The following is a 22,332-nucleotide window of genomic DNA, read 5'->3' as shown; positions in this document are numbered from 1 at the left end:
TCTCCAGGCCACCTCCACACCATGGCTCTCCACCCTGCTGTGAACTCTGACCCCTCTGCCTGGGCCTCCCCCGCCTGCCCTGGGAGCTGTCCTCCAGGAGCCTTGCATCACAGATGACTGTGGCGCCCACCCTGCTGAAGGTCCTCCTCATCGCTCCACCTGAGCTGGCTTCCAAACACACGCCAACTGTGTCCTTTCCCACTCAAACTGCTTGTGTGAGGTTAACAAACGAGGTATTGATGGTAAGGCCCCAAGAAACTTCTCAGTCCTTACTTTCTCTCTTTTAGTCTCTTCCATGCACTCATTGAAAGGGTTCCAGCCCCTTTCTCATTAATATAAATTAGGACGCATCCAATTCCCGCGTAACTCTAAGACACCCTGAACGATGGATTAGAGAGAACGGCCAGGATAGGGTAGTGATGGGAGCACAGACTCAGATGGCACTACCTGGCTCCACAGGCATGATGCTACCACTGACCAGCCGTGAGGCCTTGGGTAAGTTATCTGACCTCACTGTCCCTCAGTTTACTTATCTGTGCAATGGGAATAATCATAGTTTCTCCCTCATAGGGCTACCATGAGCTTTAAGTGAACTCAAATGTGTAAAGTGCTGGGCACGTAGTAAGCATCTGGTAAGAGTTAGCTACTGTCATAATTATTATTGTTATCATCCGAGTGTGAGATAGCTGGACGGCAGCTGTAAAAATGGTTGCTGAGCCTCGACCCCCGTTTGTGTGATCCTGTTCTTGGTCTTCAGGTTGTACGGTGGCCTCAGCCCCACGCTTTGTCCTTTCTGTGTTCCAACTCCATTGGCACTTCAGGGCCTAGCATTTGCTAAGTGGAGACCAGACAGATTCACAGAGCTAAAGGCCCTAGTCGTTGGGGCAGGGGGTAGCTTCCCCTCCTTTCTTGCTAGAGCCACACTGAGGTGCTTCTAGGCCTTACGGGGTGAGTGCCAGGTCTCCTCTGAGCCTCTCCTGACCCTCCTGCCTTCAGCAGACCTTGGCCGCTGCACCTCCAGCACTGGCCTGCCATCTCCCTGTTCCCATCAGTCTCCCCTGCCTCCGTGTCTGCACTGCTGGTCGGAACCAAGTCTCCTTCCCTCTGTTTCCAGGGCTCAGCCCAGGGCCTGGCACTCAGGAGGGCCTGGCACTCAGGAGGGCCTGGCACTCAGGAGGGCCTGGCACTCAGGAGGCCTGGCATTCAGGAGGGCCTGGCACTCAGGAGGGCCTGGTGAGTAGGTCAGTGCCAGGTGGGCCCTGTGCTTCCAGGAAGGACTAGGTGCCTGCATGCCACGTGTGCCAAGGCCAGCCTTCAGGAGGAGACTGGGGGTGGGGGAGGGTGGGAGGTCTCTCCATATCCAGGTGAGGGAGCCGGATGCAGAAACTGCAGGGAGGCGGGAGTGCTCCTGGGAGCCAGACTTCCAACCTCAGGGTGGGTCTACGTTGAGGGCCTGGCTGACTTGAAAGCAATTGCCTCAGGGCTTCTCCTTCCTGAAATAGGGCGCTGTGCTTCTAAACTCACCAAATAATCTGGCAAGAATATTTAAAGCTGAATGTGAGAACCTGCTACAAGGAAATGGGATTCACGCTGAGGGGACGGCTGAGTCCAAGGGGGAGCGACAGATAAGGAGTCGGGAAATGCTGGGCCCCGAGACTCGAGACCTCGGGCTGAGGGGGCCAGAAGTGCTGCTGTTAGTGGTGGGGATGGAGAGGGCGTGAGAATAGCTGCCAACTCCAGGTATGGGCTAGGAACAAGGCACAGCTCCTTCCTAAGGCTGACACGGCTTAAGGGGAAGCTTGCAACTCAAATGGAAATTCAGATGTTTGGGCTCTGCTTCATGTTCCCTCCCCCGAGCACACTATTGGCTGTCTCTCTCCGGGGACACGGGAAGATGGGCACCAGCTCAGGCTTCTTGCCAGCCCCACGGTCCCTTCTGAGCCCCCGCCATGTGACATGGAACCCTGACCCTGGCAGACATGCTGAGGGGGTCCATTAAATACCTGCAGGGTGAGCAGTGGTAAGGGCTCCTGGGAAGTGCACCACAGGGAGTGGTTACTTAACCCTTTATGGCCTGAGGTTGTGCAAACAAAGCTAGGCAAGGTGTTCTTACGTGGGATAGGATCCCTCTTTTAATGTTAAAAAGTGAACTTTACAATGTTTATTATTTACACCATTGGTCATCCCTATAACCTATACTTCTCTAGTTTTTTGAAATAGGACTATAGGGTTTTTGACTTGGGCTTGGGCGACTTAAAAGTTCTTGCCAAGGGCCATAAAGGGTTAAAATAGCATTCAGATGACATCAGCGCAAGGGAGTAGAGTCCCAGAGCCTTGAAAATGATAAAGTCAATCCACAAAGCCGAGGTCTGGGCAGCCAGTCTCTTAGGGACACGACTGGCCTCCAGATAGCCAGAGAGAAGAGGCGCTTGGAAATCTCCAGACCTGGTGCCAGGATTCTGGGAGCTTGGGGCTCAGACCCCCAAACTCAGAATGTTCAGAAAGCATCTCCCAGGCATTCCTTCCCTCCTTCCCCACCTACCGAACCCTGGAGTCCTGTTGGCAAGACTGGAGTAGGCGTTCCCGCTGGGCGAGGAGGTGGCCGGGCTGGAGAGAGGACTGTAGGAGGAGGGGTCGGCCGGGTAGGTGTGGCTCGTTCCAATCCCGAAGGGAGAAGACTGAGTCTTGCTGGACTGAGAGGGGATTGGCTACAATCAGGACGAAGCACAGAGATGGAGAGCATCAGCTGCAGGTCTCCCCGCCCCACGGCCTGGGCTGGTCACTGCCACCCGCAGTGACAGTCCCGCCCTGGGCTGAGAGCGGCTCCGAAGGCCCTCCTGGGCCTGCTGGGCACAAGGCCTGGGATCAGGCCACTGTGTGCCGGCCCAAGAACCACAGCACTCGGGCCCCGGATCTCTGGGGCGGGTCTGGTTGAAATTCACCACCAGGGCTACAATGATCTAGGTCCTCTGCCTTCTGCTTATGGGACCTTGGCAAGGACCCCTCAGCCCAGAGGACGGCCGTCCTCACAGTGGCTACAGGGAGCCGCGTGTGTCCCAGTGCTGACGTTCTCACGCACTCCTGGGCCAGGGAAGTGCAGCTCCAGAGTCGGGGGTGGGCTCGCTCCTGATGGAGGGCCTCTGTGCGCCCGCCCCTCCCCCGGGTTCCCCAGGACTTCCCCGAGACTGCCGGGAGAAAAGGCTGCTGAAACCAGACTCGGTACCATTGCTGGGGACCCAGTTCCTCAAAGTACCCTTAGGGTGGCCAGTGCTCCTGGGAGCCCGGCTGTGTCTGGGGTGGTCAGCTGCAGCTCAGAGCGCTGCCCCTTCTCAGAGCTGGGATGCAAAGTAAGCACAGCCCAGGTGCTCTGCACCCTCCGGGCACCTGGGGGCAATGCCCTCACCGACACCCATACCTGTCCGGGAAAGGGCGGCCGACTCCCCGTCCACGCCACCTGACTCTGGTTTAGCTGCCGGGAGATTTGGGACATGTTCTGGCTCGTCGAGGAGGAGGACTGGATATCATTCACGCCAGGCACATGCACCACCGAAGAACTGCAAGGGAAGAAAACGCATTTGTCCTGGGGAGACGCCCCAGCTCCACACGCCCTGTCCCGGGCCACCTCTCCCGGAGTGCACCGCTCTCTCCCACCAGGGCAGTGCATCACTGGATCGAAGGCCCTCAGGGGGAGCCCCCGGTCTTCCTTCTCTCCCCCAGGGCTCCCTCGACCCACCACTGCTGCCTCTTTTTCCCCACAGGGTCTGACCCTCACTCTCCTCTACGCAGCCCCAATCCCACCCCTCTGTGTCTCTTGCTTTCAACGGATGATTCCCAGCAAGAGAGCAGCTTCTTGGAATAAAAATCAGTCTTGGTGTTAACTTGCTGTCTGTGCTCTGGTTAATTTGTTCCTTTGGGGCACCTATAAAGCTTAAGGATTCAGGAAGTAGGCCACAGGCTTTCAGAGAAAAGAGCGTGTCAGTGGAAGCCTGCTGGGTGGGGCCTGGACCTGTCTGCCCCCATCCCAGCGCAAACTGCTGTTTGCCTCTTTTGACCCTTTAGTGAATCTTCAGTTGAATCCAATGAGTCCTTAGCAGACACCCGCTGTGTGTGTCACCCGTGCTCTCTGCCTGTCCTCCCGCAGGCTCAGTCCCTGACCGCTGTCTCTGCCCCTAGGCCTGCGCTGGCTGCACTGCTAGACACGGCTTCTGTGAGGTTTTCCCAGTTCCGCCAATTATACAACAAGCTCATTAAAGATAAGGAGACGGGGGAAGACTTGGGTTTCGTTTCAGGCTCTTCCTCCTGCCTCCCCAGGGCCAGCTCCGCACAGGCAGAGTGCTGGGTGCCCACGAGCGAATCACGTGGGGAGAAGGGGGCTAATCACGGAAGGCCTGGGTGGAGGTGGGTTTTCAGCCAGGTTTTAAAGAAAGGAAGGTTACAGACCAGTAAAGAAGACTGGGTACCGTTTCACTAATTGTATTACAATATGTTTTCCATGCTATCCGGTCGCTCTTAAAACAGGGAGAACTCAAAGATGATAAGACATTCCCACACTAACCATGATCAAGGGGAACTTCATTCCCAACCTCCTGAAAGCACTTCCTCACTCAACACAGGACTCCTTTCCCATTCTCTCTCCTGATGAATGTGTGAGCTCAGAGGGCCTTTTCTCATCACAGTTCTCTGGGGCAGGGTGGCCCTCAGTGCCCTCACAGCACTGATTGGAGAGCTGGCAGTAGCCTTGTGGGGCCTAGGAAAGGTGCCCTGGCTAACGTATGCACAGGGCCCACGGGACCACAGCAGGACTTGGGCTGGGGACATACTTAGGGATGTGCTGCCACAGTTGTGCCGTTCTGCTGGGGGCTCAGGGTCATTCATCCCATAGCCCTTCCCACTCAAACCAGCTCAGGCCCTGCAGATTTACGGGAAACTGCCCATCCCACAGGTGTAAAGCCTCACGCGTTCTTTAATTAATTAATCCACTCATTTAGACCAGGATCTACTGAGTGCCTCCCCAGTGCCAGGCTCCACACGGGGGCTGGTGTCCCCCCTGGACTCCTTCCTTACACAGCCGTCCAGACACCAGCCTGCCTTCCCTTCTTGGTAACAGCCCTCCACCCCGCCCCGCTCTTCTGTTTCCGTGATGACAGTCCACACAGGCACAGCACCTCCAGCTGGACCGTCTCACTCCTCCACTGCGCCCCCCGGACCCCTGCCACCCTGAACTTTCTCCAGGACTCTGCTTCCTCAAGTCCCTCTTCTCCCACAAGTCATCAGTGATGGAGTCCAAACTCCCGGGCGTGGTATTCAAGGCCTCCGAGGTCTCATTCTGTTTCTCCCAGACTCGAGGCCTCCCCATCTCTCCTGCTTCCCGGGCTCCGCTCACCACATCCCCGATGGCTGGGTGCCCGCCCTGGCAGCAGGTGGCCACATGACTTTTGCTTCTGGGCCGCCCTCCCGCCCCCTGCCACGCTGTCTCGGGCTGTCCCTCCTCACCTCTGGCCTCTGCTCCGTCCCTGCTGCCCCCTGTCCAGACGGCAGGGGAGTAGGGGGGGAGCAGCAAGTGTTATGAGGACTCGATGAACACGGGCCTGGGCTGGCACACAGCCTGGCACGGAACTACAACTGGTCACCGTGTGCTGAGTGCATGAGTAACACAGCAGCAGGGCAGAAGTCTGGAGCCTCGGCCAGCGCTCAGCAGAGCGGGGTGACCGGCAGTGATGACGGCTCAGGAGCAGCTCACCGGGGGTTGTCGTCTTGTCCTCCTGTCCCCAGACCAGAGAGTTGCTGCCTGTGGCCAGGGTTCCCCAGAGACTCAGAACAGGCTGCAATCCAGCGAGGCCCAGCTGCAGGGCTGGTCAGAGCCACCCTGAGATTTCAGAGGCTGCTGTTCCAGGGCACAGCTGCTGAGCGACCTGCTGCTTCCCCAGGAGGTCTGTCCATGGACCAGTGTGGAAGCATGAGCCTCATCCCCTTCGAGAGGGCAGTCCCGGCCCGGACCTCTCCCTGGGGTGGCTGGTCCCACCTGCCCAGTCTTGGCCCCTGCCTGCATCTCATCTGGAAACTCAGCTCTGGCCAAGTCAGCCAGAGGTTGGGCTGTACGAGGGGCCCCGTCCTCCTGGGCATGCATCTGAGACGCTTCTCCTAGTTGTCTGGGGGCATCTGATGCTCACTTGGGTACCCACACCCCCTCCCTGAACGCTGCGGGTCTCTCCTCTAGCCATTCTCCCAGCCCGTGCTCCTGTTTCCCCGGCAGGCAGTGGAGCCAGGCCTTGCCTCTGGTGGTGTCGTCACAGCTTCCTCTGTGACAAGAGGCCCCTGATGCTAAGAACCAAGCTGTGGGAAGGCCAGACATCCTGCTTGTACCTCCCATGAGTGGCCCTTTAGGCTGAGACCCCCGGCACGATGGGCCAAGTTGTCCTCTCCCCCTTGGAGTTGGCCACGGCCTCAGAACCAGGGAACAGGGCACTTTCTGCTGCCTTGTCAGGTGTCCCCAGCTCTGCCCCTTCTGGGTCCTGGCTAGAGGCCACCTCACTCCCTTCTCCCCGGCAGGCACCGCTACACGACGCAGTGGCTGGCACCTTTCACAGCCGAGATAAAGTAACCGACACCGTGCATTTACGGTGACTCACCTAGGGCTCACAGGGCAGAACCTGAGACACTGGACTCCTCAGCCTGGCCCGGGCATGTGGCTGTGTAAGCACGAAGTGAGGTCTGTAGTATTTGTTGCACACAGAGCCAAGCTCTGAGACCCAGGGCTTCACTGGGCAGGGGGGCCTCTTCCTGCCCTCTTGCCCCGCTGCCCGCCCCCGCCAGGTACCTGAAGGCCTTTCCCGAGTGTCCCGGGGGAAATGGGCTTCCTTGGGAGTAGATCTGCTGAGTTCCTGCTGCAGAAGCTGAGCTCATCATCTTCTTCTCCGCTGGGAAAAGCAGAGCAAGGGTCACATTTGAGGAGTTCCTGCCCTACAGACCCCAGGGCAGGCAGCCCCGAGCACAGATGCAGGGGTGGCGTGCACAAGCGGGAGGGCACAGGCCCCGGGCAGCCCATCCCACCCGCATGCAGCCTGCCCCGCCCTGATCGCCGCAGCTGCTCTGGAGGGCCCCCGGCTGTTCCCTGAAGCCTCAGCTGGGCCACATGCTGTAAGGCAGGCTCTTTTCCAGAGAGTCGGGAAGATGAAAAGAACTAAAGAGGGTTCTTCCTCAGACAGTATTTTACGGAGTTCTTCTCACCTGGGGTATGTGTGATGCCTCTCATTTTTTTTTTTTTTTTAAGATTTTTTTGATGTGGACCATTTTTTAAAAAAAGTCTTTATTGAATTTGTTACAATATTGCTTCTGTGTTATGTTTTGGTTTCTTGGCCGCAAGGCATGTGGGATTTATTATTATTATTATTATTATATGTTTGTGCTTTTTTGGGGGGGTGGCACTGGGTCTTCGTTGCTGCGCGCGGGCTTTCTCTAGTTGCGGCGAGCGGGGGCTACTCTTTGTTGCGGTGCGCAGGCTTCTCACTGGGGTGGCTTCTCTTGTTGCGGAGCACGAGCTCTAGGCGCGCAGGCTGTTGTTCCGCGGCATGTGGGATCTTCCCGGACCAGGGATCGAACCCGTGTCCCCTGAACTGGCAGGCGGATTCTTAACCACTGGACCACAAGGGAAATCTGCCATGTGGGATCTTAGCTCCCTGACCAGGGATCGAACCTGTACCCCCTGCACTGGAAGGTGAAGACCTAACCACTGGACCGCTAAGGAATTCCCGATACCGCTCATCTTATGCGTGAGAAGGTGCAGAGCCATGGTTAGGAGGACAGGCTCTAACGTCCAGCTCTGCCCTGTTTATCTGGGGTGTGGCCTTGGACATGTTATTTAACGTCCTCCTGTCTCCGTTTCCCCGAGTGAAAGATGGTGATAATAATAGTAGCTTCCTCATAGGGCTGTGGTGGGAATTCAATGAGTTACCATAAGTTAAGTGCTTAGAACAGGGGTCAGTATCAGAGCCAACAGCATTTAAATGTTCGCTATCACTTGCTAGTGTGGAAACTGAGGCTCAGTTTGTCCAAGCTCACGAGCCAGTGAAGGAGGACTCAGGGCTTGAATCCAAGTCCAGCACTCCTCCCACTGGCCCAGAACCCTGCCTGACCCCGCTGCCCTAACCCAGCAGGTGCTCCAGCTAACCTGGAGCAGCCCCGACCTGTGTTCTTTACCCTTCCACGAGGGTTTCTTTGAGAGGCCAAGCTCCTCATACAAATGAAAACACTCAGGCCCAGCCAAGATGCGTAATAGTGGATGCTTTTCTGCCACCACGGAGTGCTAAGTAGAAAACTCAGCTCAGCAGTCTCTCCCACAGAGAGAGGCTGAAGAAATGGGCTCAAATCCCAGCTGGGCTGTTATATCTTAACACGAGGAAGAGGGTGGTAGTTTGAGAAACAGCAGTGGGAACGGGAGCCTTCTCGCTCCCTCTGGTAATTGAGGGGTCCAGGGCTCTCCGAAGCACCCTCCCAATTTCCCTAGAATCCCAAAATCCCTACGCATCTTATTCCTATAGACCCTAACATCCCTGCTTGCAACAAGATCTTGGAATAAAGCATATAAAGGTGAGTTACATGGCAATTATTTTGTGCCTGGACAGACCCCACGTCTGCACCTGTCTCTGGCTTGTTGGTGGGGGGACGGGTGGAGCGGGTGGACCCTCCATTGAGTGGGCGTGAGAAGTGATGGACGCTCAGGCTTACGGGCTTGGGGCCCAGAGAGCTGGCTTCAGGGGCCATGTGACAAATCGCCCACACGTGTCAACAAACCTCTGTGACGTTTTGAGAAACTGGAGGCACTGAGCAGTTTTCCTGGTCCATTTTCTTTTGCTGCAGTGATGGGGTGCTCGTTGGGAAATCCTTACAGGATGGAAAGAGATCAGACTCTTGGGTGTGTATTTCTAACCCAATCATAAGGCCTTGGATCTTGGAGAGAAAGAGATGAGGCTAAACGTTGCATGAGTTAGGAAGACTTCTGGACTTCTCTTGACTATAAACAAGCCACTTTTTCTCATGTATTTAAGGTTTTTTGGTGGTTGGTTAAATAAGAAACATTTTTTTTCTAAATGCTCCAGGACATCTGTGGGCTACAAAATTACATCTATCTATCTATCTATAACTTAATATATACATACATAAAATTATTCAGTCTTCTATATCTTTATTATTTTGATCTACATGATTTGCTAGAGATGAGGAAAGGCATATTGAAATCTTCTGCTATAATCTGGCTTTGTCAGGATCGCTTGTGTTTCAAACTATTTTTGGATTTCACATTTCATTGTTCATGACATTTATAACTTCATTTTAGGTTCCGTCTTTTACCTGTATACAATAAGCTTCTTTCTCTGCTTTCCTCCTTGGTTTTGGAAGGCATCATCACCACCCGCTCTTTCCGGTTACATAGTTTTATTTCATCTTGTTTTGGTTATATCATATTTTGGCACCATACTATTCAAGAATTATCAATCAGAAGCCCTTGGGCATCAACTTATTTCATTACTCGTGCTATTCATATTTTCTTGCTATCTCTATTTTTCTCCTGAGTGTTTTGCAGGTTGCTAAAAATTTCCTTGTCTTTTCTTGGAAGTGGTTTGGAGGCGAGACCTCTTTCCTTCCATCTTTCTTTTTTTTTCCCATCCATTAGTGGTTATGTTTAAACATACCTGAAGTTATATGTCAGAGATAAAATAGTATAGACTGATGAGAAATTTCTGTTTCTAGTCCCCTGATCCAAAGTATGTATCTTTGCTGAATTGACTCTGGTTTTTATTTATTTTTAAATATCTTTTTTATCTTCTAACAATGTTATATTAATTCCAGGTGTCTGTCACTAGTTTCACTTTTTCATCGCTACTTCTTTTCCAACCTATCACTTTCATTCTTGTGTTCCATATTTTGATCCATTTCACAAAAAGCACAATCTTCTGCAAGTAATTTTTTTCCCAGGAAGTATAAGTAGATGGTGCATGTCCGAGAAGGTCTTTCTGTTGCTTTTTCATATAGGAAAGCAGCTTGGTTGGTAGAAATACTTTTGGATTACATATTTTCCTTCCCTTCTTTTCCCTTTTCTGTTAATTTTTTTTTCTATTTTGTCATCTTTATGGGAAAAGGTCTATGTTTGTATAATATTAAAATTTCAAATGGGTTTCCCAGAAATGCTGTGGGTATCTGACCAAATATTTCAGGCTTATCTGAGAGGAAGAGGAACTTTTGCTATTGTTTCCTCTTGCTGGATGAAATGACGTTTCTCTATAAAAGTCGAGGAAATACCGCTGCGGGCGGGTGGCACATCTGGATGGCCGCTGGGAACCACCAGAGGGGAGTCTCCTGTCATGCTAACAGGTCTGTTCTCTGCTGGCAGCTGGGCACCTGCTGCTTTCGGTTCAGGCAGCTCCAGCGCGCTCCCTACTTTCCTAGCATCTGGTTCACAGCCACGTGGGCACGAGGGCTGGGGTCTTCCACTACAGGTGCTGGCAGCAGGAGGCCTGAGATCTGCTCTCTCCCAGCTGCCCGGGGCCTCTCTGTCCTCCCTGTGGCCCATACTGACCCCAGTTCCTCAGTCCTAGGAGGACGCTAATGGGGGGGGGGTCCCTTCCCATGACCGCGTTTCCCACGCTTCCATGGCGTGAGTCGGCCAGTTTCTCCCTTCAGCTGATCCTGATTACACTGTATCTCACAGATCACATGAAAATGGAATCTTTTCCCTGAATTTTGGAACGGACAAAGATATTTCCAAGTTTTATATGTTGCTGATCTTGGCGGCAGTCTGAGTGGGCGAGGGAGGCAGCTGCACACGTGGGTTCCACGTGACACCTGAACTTCGAACGGCACCATTTTTTTTTTTTTTAATTTCTTATACCGTTTTATTTTTTATTATTTATTTATTTTTGGCCGCCCCTCGCAGCATGTGGGATCTTAGCTCTCCAACCAGGGATTGAACCCGAGTCCCCTGCAGTGCAGGCACAGAGTCTTAACCACTGGACCGCCAGGGAAGTCCCAAGAATGGCCCCATTTTCTCTTAACTGCAGTGCTAACACAGGTGAGCACCCCAGTGACCACCGTGAAGGGTGAACCCTGAAACACCCACACAATGGAACACTACGCAGGTGGTAAATACGATTTAGACCATTTAATAATCTAGAAAGATGTTCATAATAAATTGTCATGTGAAAAAGCAAGCTACCAAACAGCAGGAGCTCGATTTTGTATATAATAAGATTTCATATGCGTAGAAAAAGACAAAAAGGACGACATTTAAAAAGTTAAAAAAGATTAAATCTGGGTGGTAGGATACTGGATAATTTTTATTTTCCTTTTTACTGCATATTTTTATTTTAAAATGCAGTCCTCTCTGCATTAGAGATTAAGTTGAGATTCTTTTTTTTCAATAAATTTATTTATTTTTGGCTGTGTTGGGTCTTCGTTGCTGCGCGCGGGCTTTCTCTAGTTGTGGCGGGCAGGGGCTACTCCTGTTGTGGTGCTTGGGCTTCTCATTGTGGTGGCTTCTCTTGTTGCAGAGCACGGGCTCTAGGCGCGCGGGCTTCAGTAGTTGTGGCACGTGGGCTCAGTAGTTGTGGCTCACGGGCTCTAGAGTGCAGGTTCAGTAATTGTGGCGCACGGGCTTAGTTGCTCCACGGCATGTGGGATCTTCCCGGACCAGGGCTCGAACCCGTGCCCCCTGCATTGGCAGGCGGATTCTTAACCACTGCACCACCAGGGAAGTCCCAAGAGACTTTTTTTTTTTCAATAGGGACATGTCTTTGTCTTGATAAAACTAAATTCTACCATGATTAATAGAGCTCATTTATTCCAATTCCTCAAATTTTGAAGATGAGATGTCAGAGGCCCCAGGTTGGTTGCCCCAGGTAACGGGTAAATGAGAGGCGAGGCCAGGAGTAGAGAGGATCCACTGGGACCCCTGTATTTGGTGCTACTTTTCTACCCTGTAGAAGTCGCTGTAAATTCACCCTCAAGGGTGGCTGCCTCCAAATGGCTGGATAGCGACTGTAAACCCCGCAATCTCACCGCCTCAGCATCCTCTGGAAACTTACATGCACTGATTCCTGCAAACATCTCGGCAAACCGCGGATCTCTTTCCTGGGAAAAGATTGAGTCTGCCTTTTCCACAGACTTCCCGGCCTCGTGAACCCCGGCTGGTAGGTTGGAGACAGGAACCTGTTTGCACATGAAAACACAAGAGCATCCTGCGTGTAAGGTGCAGAACAAACGCTCCCAGCGGTCACCTGTTTGCCTCCACCAGATCCCCCTCCCTCAGAACGGATGGCATTTCAGCCTTCGGTGTTGTGTAGGGCAGGAGCTTTTCTGTACATGAAAGCCAAGAACAGACGGGCGGGGGTGTGAACGAGAGGTCACAGAAAGGTCACTGGAGTCCCACTGATCACTTGGAGAGAGATAAATAAAAATAATCAACCTAGTCTAAATATCGGGAAAAGTGAACATAAAGTTTAATTGGAGAGAGAGGCCAAATACCAACACAAGCTGCGGTTTCTCTATGGCGAGAAGCAGTGAGAAGAGGAGGGGGATGAGGGGAGGGAGGGGGGCCTGGGGAGATGGAGAAGGAAAGGGGACAGGGCAGTGAAGTGGGAGACACAGGCTGTGACCGGACAAGTGTGCTGAGAACAGAGGGGCTCAGACTAAAGGCGGGAGAAGCAGCGAGGAGGCTGCAGGGCTGACACAGTTCAAAGCTGTGCTGGCTTAGGGTTAGGGTTAGTTCCCACACAGCCTCTGCATCTCAGTACCAGTAAGTCCCCTACATACGAACGAGTTCCGTTCCGAGAGCATGTTCGTAAGTCCAATTTGTTCTTAAGTCCAACAAAGTTAGCCTAGGTCCCCAACTAACACAATCGGCTCTATAGTACTGTACTGTAATAGGTTTATCATACTTTTCACACAAATGCTACATAAAAAACAAACAAAACATAAAGAAGACCTTTTTAATCTTACAGTACAGTACCTTGAAAAGTACAGTAGTACCAGCTACATCACTGTTGCTTTTACGCTTGCTTCCAGACATCCTGGGCTTGAAATAAAGATACTGTACTACTGTACTCTCTACAGTACTGTACAGTAAAGTACACAAAAGCACAGTCACTTGTAGAGGACGCACGCATGTGACCATGTACGCCAGACACGTGAGCTAACTTCCGTGACTGGACGTGCGAACGCACGTTCGCATCTTTGAAAGCTCGCAGCTTGAACGTTCGTATGTAGGGCACTTACTGTGCTGGCTGACTGCGGCTCCTAGCGCTTCCTGTTTTACACTCTTCATGGCTCGGCTCGGCTCTGCATGGAAGAGTCACAGCCGACCCCCCCCCGCCCCACTCCGGGGACCAAAATGCTTTTTGCAGGGTGGGTAGAGGGAGAGACAGCACCTCTTGAGCGGAGGGGCTCAAGCTAAGGATTGGATTTAGTCCGCAGTCCTTCGGTTGGAGACAGTTCCAACTGGGAAAGCGTTTTCCAGAAATTCACCTGCGGTAAGTCGTAGGATGACAACCCGTCTCTCTGGTGCACCTCCAGTTCCGCCTGCTGCTGCTGAAGCTGCCTGGGAAACAAGGAGTCAGCAGTCACGAAGAACAGAAGTGGCGCTGACGGGGCGGAGCCACAACTGTCCCCGCTCCCCAAGGGCACGGAGGGCAACGCCCGATGGATCTCTAAACTGTTCTCAGTTATGACTGATTTCATTATTTTTATGTCCCAAATCAAGACCCCAAGCCTTGTCTTTTCAGTGTAGGCTGCCAATATTTAGGAAATAAGTTTTGATTTATGACTTCATTTTATGCAGGGTAAAAGACACCAACACTAAAAGAGAAAAAAAATTTAAGGCAAAATTCAGAAAAGCCCAACGATGCTGTCGGCTTCAGCCAACCCTTGCTTCCCTGTAAGCTGGTAGGAGGTGACATCATCCCATCCAAGTCTCACGCTAAATTTTCACAGTGGTTACTTTACCCCACATTAAAATTAAGAGATGGAAGTCGAAAGAGGCCAAGCGGTTGTCCCAGTTGGCTGACCAGCAAGTGGCTGTGACACGACAGAGCCGGGATCTGACCTCACGTGTCTGACCCGGCTTGCTCTGCTCTCTGCATGGTACCGGGATGCTTGGGAAAGAAGAAGACTCCTTAGAGGGAATGGCTGCTTGACGTTTTAAAGTATGGAAACTGGGTTACTTTCAAGGCACAGTGAGTCCTGCAGCTCAGAGCCTAAAAAAGGGGCAGGATGGCCCTTAAACACCAACAAGGATGTCAGGCAAAAACTTACTGGCAAATTACGGACAAAAATCAGTCCCCCACCCTTGCCCGTGCATCAGTTTAAAGGACATGAACAGACCATTCAAGCATAAACAAACATGTAATATGCAATATGTATACATATAACATGTATATACATATAACAAGCAAGTAATTAGGAGAATATTTTCACCACTAAAATAAGCAAAATAAGTGCAAATTAAAATAACCTCGAAGTATAATTTTTCACCTACTAAGTTGGTAAAAACATGCTTAGTGTGGTGGCTTGGTGTTGAACCCACTCTGCTCACACTCTGTAGGAGTAGCGTGTGTGGACGCAATCTTCTTGGAAAGCAGTACGGCGACCACATTAGGAGGTACGGCCAGGGTCACACCTTTCCCTTCCAGGTGGTCCCCCTGCTGCTGGGGTTTCTGCTAAGGAAATGATTCAGGGGCAGGAAACAAGAGCTATCCACGCGAAGCTGGCTATAATAGGGGAGTGGCTTTGTAAACTACGTATATTAATTTGCTAAGGAAATACTCCACCGTCACCAACAGTGGCCACTGTGAAGACTATCTGGAAACACCAGAAGGTGTGATAAGAGTGTGTGGAAAAGTTCAGCACGAAATGTTATGGACGCTATGATTACAGCTACAAACGTTATGTCCTATGTGGGTGAACAAGATTTGGAACATGGAAAAAAATATCTTAAGTGCTTGCATTAATTGGACAGATTTTCATTTTCACTATTTCACTATTTTAAGGCAAGAATGATCCTAGGGGGTCCCTTTGTACATCTTTGGACATAAAGCTTTTCTCATCCCTGGCCACGCCCTGGACAGGGAAGTAGCAGGACCCCTGGAGGGACGGCTCACAGATTACCCCCCGCCTTCACTCGGGGTGTGAGGTGCACGGAGAGCACGGAGAGCTCACTAGACACTCCATGGGGAGGAACGGAGGGGTGGGCTGGTGTGGACCAGCTCAGTCAGGGGAGCAGGTCCCTGCAGGGGGGCCACTGCGAGCTCGCAGCGGGATAACTGCAACCTGAATCAGCAACCGAGGATCTGGGGGGCCCCCCCTCGGAGGAGCGGTGTAGTTGGGCCAGGGGGAGGGCAAAGACGCCGGCATCCACTGTGCATCTGCCCCAGCCCTCTGCTACGGCTCTGCACTCACGCAACTCACGCTAGCCTCACCGTGAGCTAACCCTCGAGGTAGATATTTTAGAAACTCCCTTTACAAGTGGGGAAACTGAGGCCCAGAGAGGCTACCGGGCTGCAGAGACTGGATGGCGCTCTTGGAAGGGGTGATCCAAGAGGGTGTAGGGAAGGGGTTACTTGGCAGGTGTGGGACAGTGGTAAGGGAGACTCGGCTTGGATACTGAAGAACCCCTGGGCTAGCAGCAGTTGTGGGGGAAGCCCAACTTCCCCCCGGGGCCGAAGGGGCAGGGGGAGCCGGCAGGGATCAGCTGCCTGATGACGGATGCAGCCTCCGCTCGCCTTGGGAGGTGGCCGGCCTCCTCTCACCCCACTGTCTGCAACCTGTCCCTCCAATGGCCGGACAACTGGAAACCCTCTCGCTCCTGTCCACAGAGCTCAGCGTTGTCCCCTCCCGGGCACATAACAGGGCAGAGTGTGGAAACAAGGTCTCAAAGGGCAAACATGAATGTCAACACAACCGCCAGGCTGGTAGGTGGTGAAGACTGAGAAAGAAGAGACTTTCTAACTCCGAGCGCAGAAGCATTCCTTTTACTGACTATTCTCAGCAACTAGGAACGGAATGAACAGAGGGGATCTGGTGCCCAGCTCCCCAGCTGGATCAGTCCCTGGTATTGATACACCATCTCCTCGGACGGGCCACTGGCCAGTCTCTGCCCGACCGCCACTGTCCTGGGGAGCGTGCTACTTTCCGAGGCAGCCTGCTCCACTTGTAGACAGAAACAATATAAAAAGTCTGTCCCCAAAACAGCCCAAATCTACCTTCCTACAACTCCCGGTTTGAGTTCCAATTCTGCCCTGGAGAAACACAAAATAACTTGAATTGTGTTTCTTAACTCTTTTTCTCAGCATTCAAAGAGATGTACGGTCCGAACACTACTCACTCCTCCAGCCTTGCCTTTCACTTGGTGCCCCTGGCGTGTGTGTCCCCTGTAAGGGAAGACATCCTAGAAAAGGACCCCAGTTGGAGGACCCAGTGAATAGTTTATTTGGAACTAAGCCCGGGTGAGCCATGTCTTCAGTGAAGTGTGCTGAAATATCTACGCCAAGCTCTGTGCCAGGCACTGGACAGAGGATGATGACTCAGAACCTATGTGGTCTCTGCCCTTGGGGAGCTGACAACCTCCAGAGGAAAACAGACAAGTTGGCAAGCAACTGCAGTATGTTGAGTTAAGGCCACGACACAGGAAGAATGAGGTTCTATCTGAGCACACAGTATGTCTTCCCACCTTGGTGTGAGAGCCCAGGGAAAAGGTTAACAATAAAACCAGCATCCTGAGATTGCCCACCAGGCAGTCCAAGCCTATGCTTATAACACCAGGAAACAGGAGCACTAACAATAATTTTCAAAAAAATGGATATTTCAAAAACATTTTAAAGAATCGATATAATCATCAGTAGAAAAATCACAACTTTCTATATTTTCTTATTCTTACTTGACAGTTTTGTTTTGTTTTATTTTGATTTACATCTTGAGGGCACCCTCATCTTTCATTTGCAGGGCCTCTAAAATCTGAGTGTAGTACCCAGAGCCAGTACTTCGCTACTGTTTTCACATCTCTGCAAAAGTCCCATTTTACAGATAAAGAAATTGAGGCTCAGTGACACAGGTCTGTGTGGTGCACACAGGACTCAAAGCCAAGTCTGTCTGGTTGCAGACCCCGCACTCTGTCCCACAGGTGTAACAAGAACCATCATGTCACGCCTCCCATTCCAGAGCTGTGGGCCCCACAAGACACCACCTTGAGCCACCAGGTGGGAGAGAAAAAAAGACCTGTGCTTTGGGATTTTTGGGGCAGTGAACTCCCCTTCTGGGCTTCTAATTTGCACAGAAGTGTGGTCAGGGCCTGAGGTGTTACGATGGGAGTTTGTTCTCAGCTCTGTTGCTCTGGGGGCTTTGAGACCACAGAAAGCAACTTTCACCGTAGAAGGAAAATAAAGTCTCAGGCTTGGCTGGCAAATCCCAAGGATCCTAACCTCACTCCCCCTGTGGTCCGGACATCAGATTCTCTGTCCTGGCCTTTGGTTTCCACTTCCGTAGCCGAGTGCATGGGGAAGAAATGCTGACCTGCAGGCCGCCCCATCCTGAGAAGAGGCCAAAGGAGCTTTCTCGGCCATTTCACGGCAACGGAATAAAAATAAACCTTGGTGTGCTTGCAGATTCCAGAGAGGGAGAGACACGGCAGCTCGGCTGCAAGCTGACTGACAGTGTACGGGAGGGACCTGAGGGAACCAGGCTCCCACTGCCCCCGACCGCTGCCCCCTGCCCCCTGCCCATTAGCTGGGGGACTAGAGCTGATGACTAGAAACCAGACGCATCAAGCCCAGGCTTCCTGTCAGTGTGGCCTCCCTGCATGGGAAGGCGCAGGATGTTGGGCAGATGCAGACAATTTATCTCTGACGCTCCCAGAATGGAGGTTTTTACTCAGCCTGAGTAAGTGAGCAACCAGCCATTAGGGGGGCATTTGGGGGCAGCGTGTGATCGCACCCCTGGGAGTAACCGGAATCCAGCTTGGAGCCATCTCGGGGCTGGGCAAGCTCAGCTGACCAGAGCGAGGCTAATAATACCCACCACTGATTGAGCGCCGTCTGCATGCCCATTGTGAAGGACTCTGGGTGCCTGTCAAGGGGTTTGGAACTGTTCTGATCAGGGACAGGGCGCAGTTTGAGTGTGGTTTTACAGAGATGGCGTCTGGGGCCGGATGGAAGGCAGGAGGAACCGGTCAGGAAGGAGGACGGATGCTCACCCAGGAGATGGCAAAGGCCTGGATGGTGTCATCGGAGAAGGGGCAGAGGAGGAGAAGGAGGGCCAGAGAGGACCCCAGACGGAACCTGTGGGCCCCGGTTCTCTGCCAGGTTGTCTGTTGCAGGTGGATGAGAGGGCAGGACCCAAGACAAGTCCCAGGATGGGGCTTGGCGACAGGGAGTTTTGGCCCCTTCCCCTTCTCTAAGTTCTGCAGAGACCAGGAATGACACCTTCCTTGTAGGTCTTCTTTGCTTCCTTTTACTCCCTGCTCCCACATCCTGTCAACTACCGGCCAGGTGGGCTGGGCCCGAGACAGCCATCCCTGAAGACATGGGGATGGACGGCGGGCCCTGAGACGCCCACCGTGACTATGGGCGTGGTGGAGTTTCAAGGACACACACACACACAGGCACAACACGCAGCTGTGGTTATGAAGACCCACAGTGACTTTGTAAGGGGCTGTCACACAAACAGGGCTCCGACCCAGCAGATGCAAAGGGATGCCTTCGGTCCCCGCTAAGGAAAGCACAGCACCTGGGTCGTGCGAATGACTCCCGCACCAAGAAGCTCACGGCTTGTCTACCTGAAACAGTGTCGATCACTAGACACTAAGACGTGGGCACGTTTCAAAGTTGTGCCACCAGTGTGTGAAATGGGAGTCTGTGTTTTTCTGGACTTCGTTCCATTTTCCTGCATCAACGTAACAGGAAAATAGGCAAGGGTGACAAAGAGGCCTTCTTTTCAGCAGCTTCAAATGCTAACCATTAACACTCCATTTCCCTGGGAAGTTTCTTTTGGGTGCTCCTGACTGAATGCAACTGGGTCTGCAACTCCCCACCCAGCCCCGGCCCCCGCCCTGCAAGCACAGAGCATGTAAGGACTTTTCCATAACGCGTCTGCCTACTGCTGGCGACGTTCAGCCACAAATTTGAAGCAGGGCGGACAGTTCTCGTGACAGTTGTCACTGCCCCCTACTGTCCACAGTAAACATTTCCTACCATCTTTACCCACCGAAGACCTTTTGGTCCAGCAGACAATAGCTCAGGCCTCTGCTGTGAGCCCATGTGCCAAGGGGCATCGTCACCCCATCTAACCTCAGTGAGCTGCCAGGAGCAATCGTCCTGAGAAGAGATGTAGGGAGACACCCCTGGGGACAGAATGTTCTGTTTTGTCAACGATGTCTGACTTCCAGGAAAATAAATCAAAACCTCTGCCTGTGATTGCTTTTAGGAGGAAGGGCTTCACTTTCCTTCCAGGCTCCGCTGCAGCGCTACCTGCTGGGGATGCTTTCTCGGAGGCCCTGTGTGGAAGCGTGGATTCTCTGTCTCCCCTGTGCTCTCACGATGGCGTTTTTACCCATCCCTCCCTCCTGCTGCCTACATCTCACGCTCTCCACGTGATGGGAGCCTTCCGGGGGGGCGGGTGGTGGTGGTGCAGAGACCAGAACAGAGGCATCCTGAGTTTACTGGACGCCTGGCACAGTGTTCAGTGACTACCCACTGCGTTGAACTGAGTCGCAACAAGGCACGCGACCGTGATGGCTGAAGCTTGTATTCATGTTAGAAGTGAATGAATGGTGAAAAAGGTAAAACTACCAAAAACCCAAAAAAGGGGAGCTTCAGTCTGTTCTTCTGCCCTAATTCTAGAGGACTCTGCACGGTCCCCAGCCTGGGACCACGCTCTCTACTGCAGAGGGAGGCCCGCACTTGAGCAGCTTCAGTGACAGGTGGGCTGTCCCCGCCACACCCTCAGAGGTCCTCTCGCTGCAAGCCACAGACATCAGGCACCACACGCGCGCCAGGCGTGGGGCAGGAAGGCAGGCAGGGATGAATGGGAGAGAAGAGGGACAGGATCGTAGCAGGAGGCACCTTGCACTAAGAGCCAGTGAACAGGTTGGCATCAAGAGGGGGAACGTTCTAGGAGAGCGCCCACGGCTCGGAATGCGTGGCCGGCTTGCCCGTTTCCACGGCTTCGGGCACAGGCAGCTGGCGGGGCTGGAGAGGGGCCGGGACAGGCGGGGGGAGCCTGCGGATGAGCTGTGGCTTGCACAGATGCCGAGCAGGTTGTTGCTCTCTAGCTCACTTCAGCCTCGTCCCCTGGGGCTCCCACTGCCCGTCCCTGGCTCCAGGTCAATGAGCACACCTGTTACCTTCATCCTAGGAGCTCCTGGAGGCCAGGCCTGTGTCTCACCTCCACACCCCCCTCTGCGGAACGAAGAAGGAGCCATGGGATCCTGAGCCCTGCCCGTCTGACTCTTCCTCCTGTTTCTTGAGATTCACCATTTTCCCCAAGGCCAGGGTGGGACATAGGCCTGGCACTAGCGGGTGCCGCTCGGCTCCCTCTCCTGCCCAGGTCGGGTGAAGTGGGAGAAGCAAAAACCCCTCCATTTGACTGAGTTTACCAAGCAGTGACTAGACAAAGTCAGTTATTAAAACATAATAACATTATCTTTTTGCATACCTGGATCTACAGCTATATTTACTCCTGTTATTCTCACCACCAGCAAAGTCCTGACTAGAATATGGAGGTGTAAGAAGAATCAGAATCAAGTAAGCCAAGGGATAAACTGTAAAGAAAGAGGAGTCGGGACTTCCCTGGTGGCGCAGTGGTTAAGAATCTGCCTGCCAATTCAGGGGAGTTGGGTTCGAGCCCTGGTGCGGGAAGATCCCACATGCCACAGAGCAACAAAGCCCATGCACCACAACTACTGAGCCTGTGCTCTAGAGCCCGTGAGCCACAACTCCTGAGCCCACGTGCCCCAACTCCTGCCTGCGCTCTAGAGCCCGCGAGCCACAACTACTGAGCCCATGCACCACAACTCCTGAGCCTGAGCTCTAGAGCCCGCGAGCCACAACTACTGAGCCCATGCGCCACAACTCCTGAGCCTGCGCTCTAGAGCCCGCAAGCCACAACTACTGAGCCCATGCACCACAACTCCTGAGCCTGAGCTCTAGAGCCCGCGAGCCACAACTACTGAGCCCATGCGCCACAACTCCTGAGCCTGCGCTCTAGAGCCCGCAAGCCACAACTACTGAGCCCATGCACCACAACTCCTGAGCCTGTGCTCTACAGCCCGCGAGCCACAACTACGGAGCCCATGTGCCACAACTACTGAGCCTGCACTCTAGAGCCTGCGAGCCACAACTGCTGAAGCCCGTGCGCCTAGAGCCCGCACTCTGCAACAAGAAAAGCCACCGCAATGAGAAGCCCGTGCACCGCAACAAAGAGCAGCCCCTGCTCGCCACAACTAGAGAAAGCCCACGTGCAGCAACGAAGACCCAATGCAGCCCAAAATAAATAAATATATAAATGAATTTATATTAAAATAAAAAAAGAAAAAGACAAAAAGAGGAGTTGGTCAGACAGTCTGGGAAGAAGAATGACCAGAGAGAACGAGTTATTGATGGGGTCCCTGGTGGCTGCTGGGAAAGCAAGTTAGCAGAGCTGGGTGCCACAGCCAGGCTCTCGGGGGTCAAGAGGAGATGCATGGTGAGGGGGCTCCAGTACAGACAGGTGGCAGGGCCAGCTGGGAGGAAAGCAAGGAGGATTGGCAAGACAGGGGTTTTCCAAGATCAGGAAGCCATGTGCCTCGGTGAGGGCCTGGGAGGGAGGCTGTGGCGGGACTGGACGAGAACCCAGGGGCCACGGGAGACAGAGGATGCGCTGGGAGCTAGAAAGCAAATGGAGGGCTTGGCCCTGGAGGGAGAAGCCAGCAGAGCAGGAGTGGAGGGGATGGAGACAGACCCCCACGTGAACAAGGAGAGGCTCACGCGGAGGGCCCTGGCTTCTCTGTTCGCTGGAAGGCAACACGATGTGTGCAGGGTTCGAAGAAAGCGCGCGCTTAGCGGATCTGGGGCAGCCCGTACAGAACAAGCCGAGAAACCTGAGCAGCTGCGGCAGGTGGCAGAGGGCTTGCCGCCGCCTCCAGAGTGTTGGTACTGACGGCTGCAGACCCCACCGCCCAGGGCTGCTACTCTGCCAGGGTGATTCACACACACCGTCTACGCGCAGGATCCGAGGCGGGAGCGGGGTTCTGTTATTCTCCCCATTTTACAGATGAGCAACTGAGGCTTCAAAACAGCAGGTGACTTGCCCAGGTGGGAG

At 53.1% G+C, this 22,332-nt stretch overlaps 1 protein-coding gene across 7 annotated transcripts in view; it reads right to left on the bottom strand.

Moving 5' to 3' along the window:
- The window catches only part of ARNT2 (aryl hydrocarbon receptor nuclear translocator 2), a 196,854-nt gene that overhangs the window by 14,601 nt on the left and 159,921 nt on the right, over nucleotides 1–22,332 (bottom strand). For 6 of the 7 annotated variants that reach the window (XM_036844102.1, XM_036844101.1, XM_036844099.1 and 3 more), the window contains 5 exons: nucleotides 13,513–13,585; nucleotides 12,075–12,198; nucleotides 6,818–6,917; nucleotides 3,416–3,554; nucleotides 2,543–2,708 (listed from right to left, as the gene is read on the bottom strand). In XM_036844102.1, coding sequence (XP_036699997.1) covers nucleotides 2,543–2,708; nucleotides 3,416–3,554; nucleotides 6,818–6,917; nucleotides 12,075–12,198; nucleotides 13,513–13,585 — 602 coding nt within the window. The remainder of the gene's footprint in view (nucleotides 1–2,542; nucleotides 2,709–3,415; nucleotides 3,555–6,817; nucleotides 6,918–12,074; nucleotides 12,199–13,512; nucleotides 13,586–22,332) is intronic. The other variant, XM_036844100.1, reaches the window with a different exon arrangement.

The sequence above is a fragment of the Balaenoptera musculus genome, chromosome 2 (genome assembly GCF_009873245.2).
Source record: "Balaenoptera musculus isolate JJ_BM4_2016_0621 chromosome 2, mBalMus1.pri.v3, whole genome shotgun sequence".
NCBI lineage: Eukaryota > Metazoa > Chordata > Mammalia > Artiodactyla > Balaenopteridae > Balaenoptera > Balaenoptera musculus.
The sequence above is the reverse complement of the archived record's forward strand: the minus strand, read 5'-3'. Positions and strand labels throughout refer to the sequence as shown.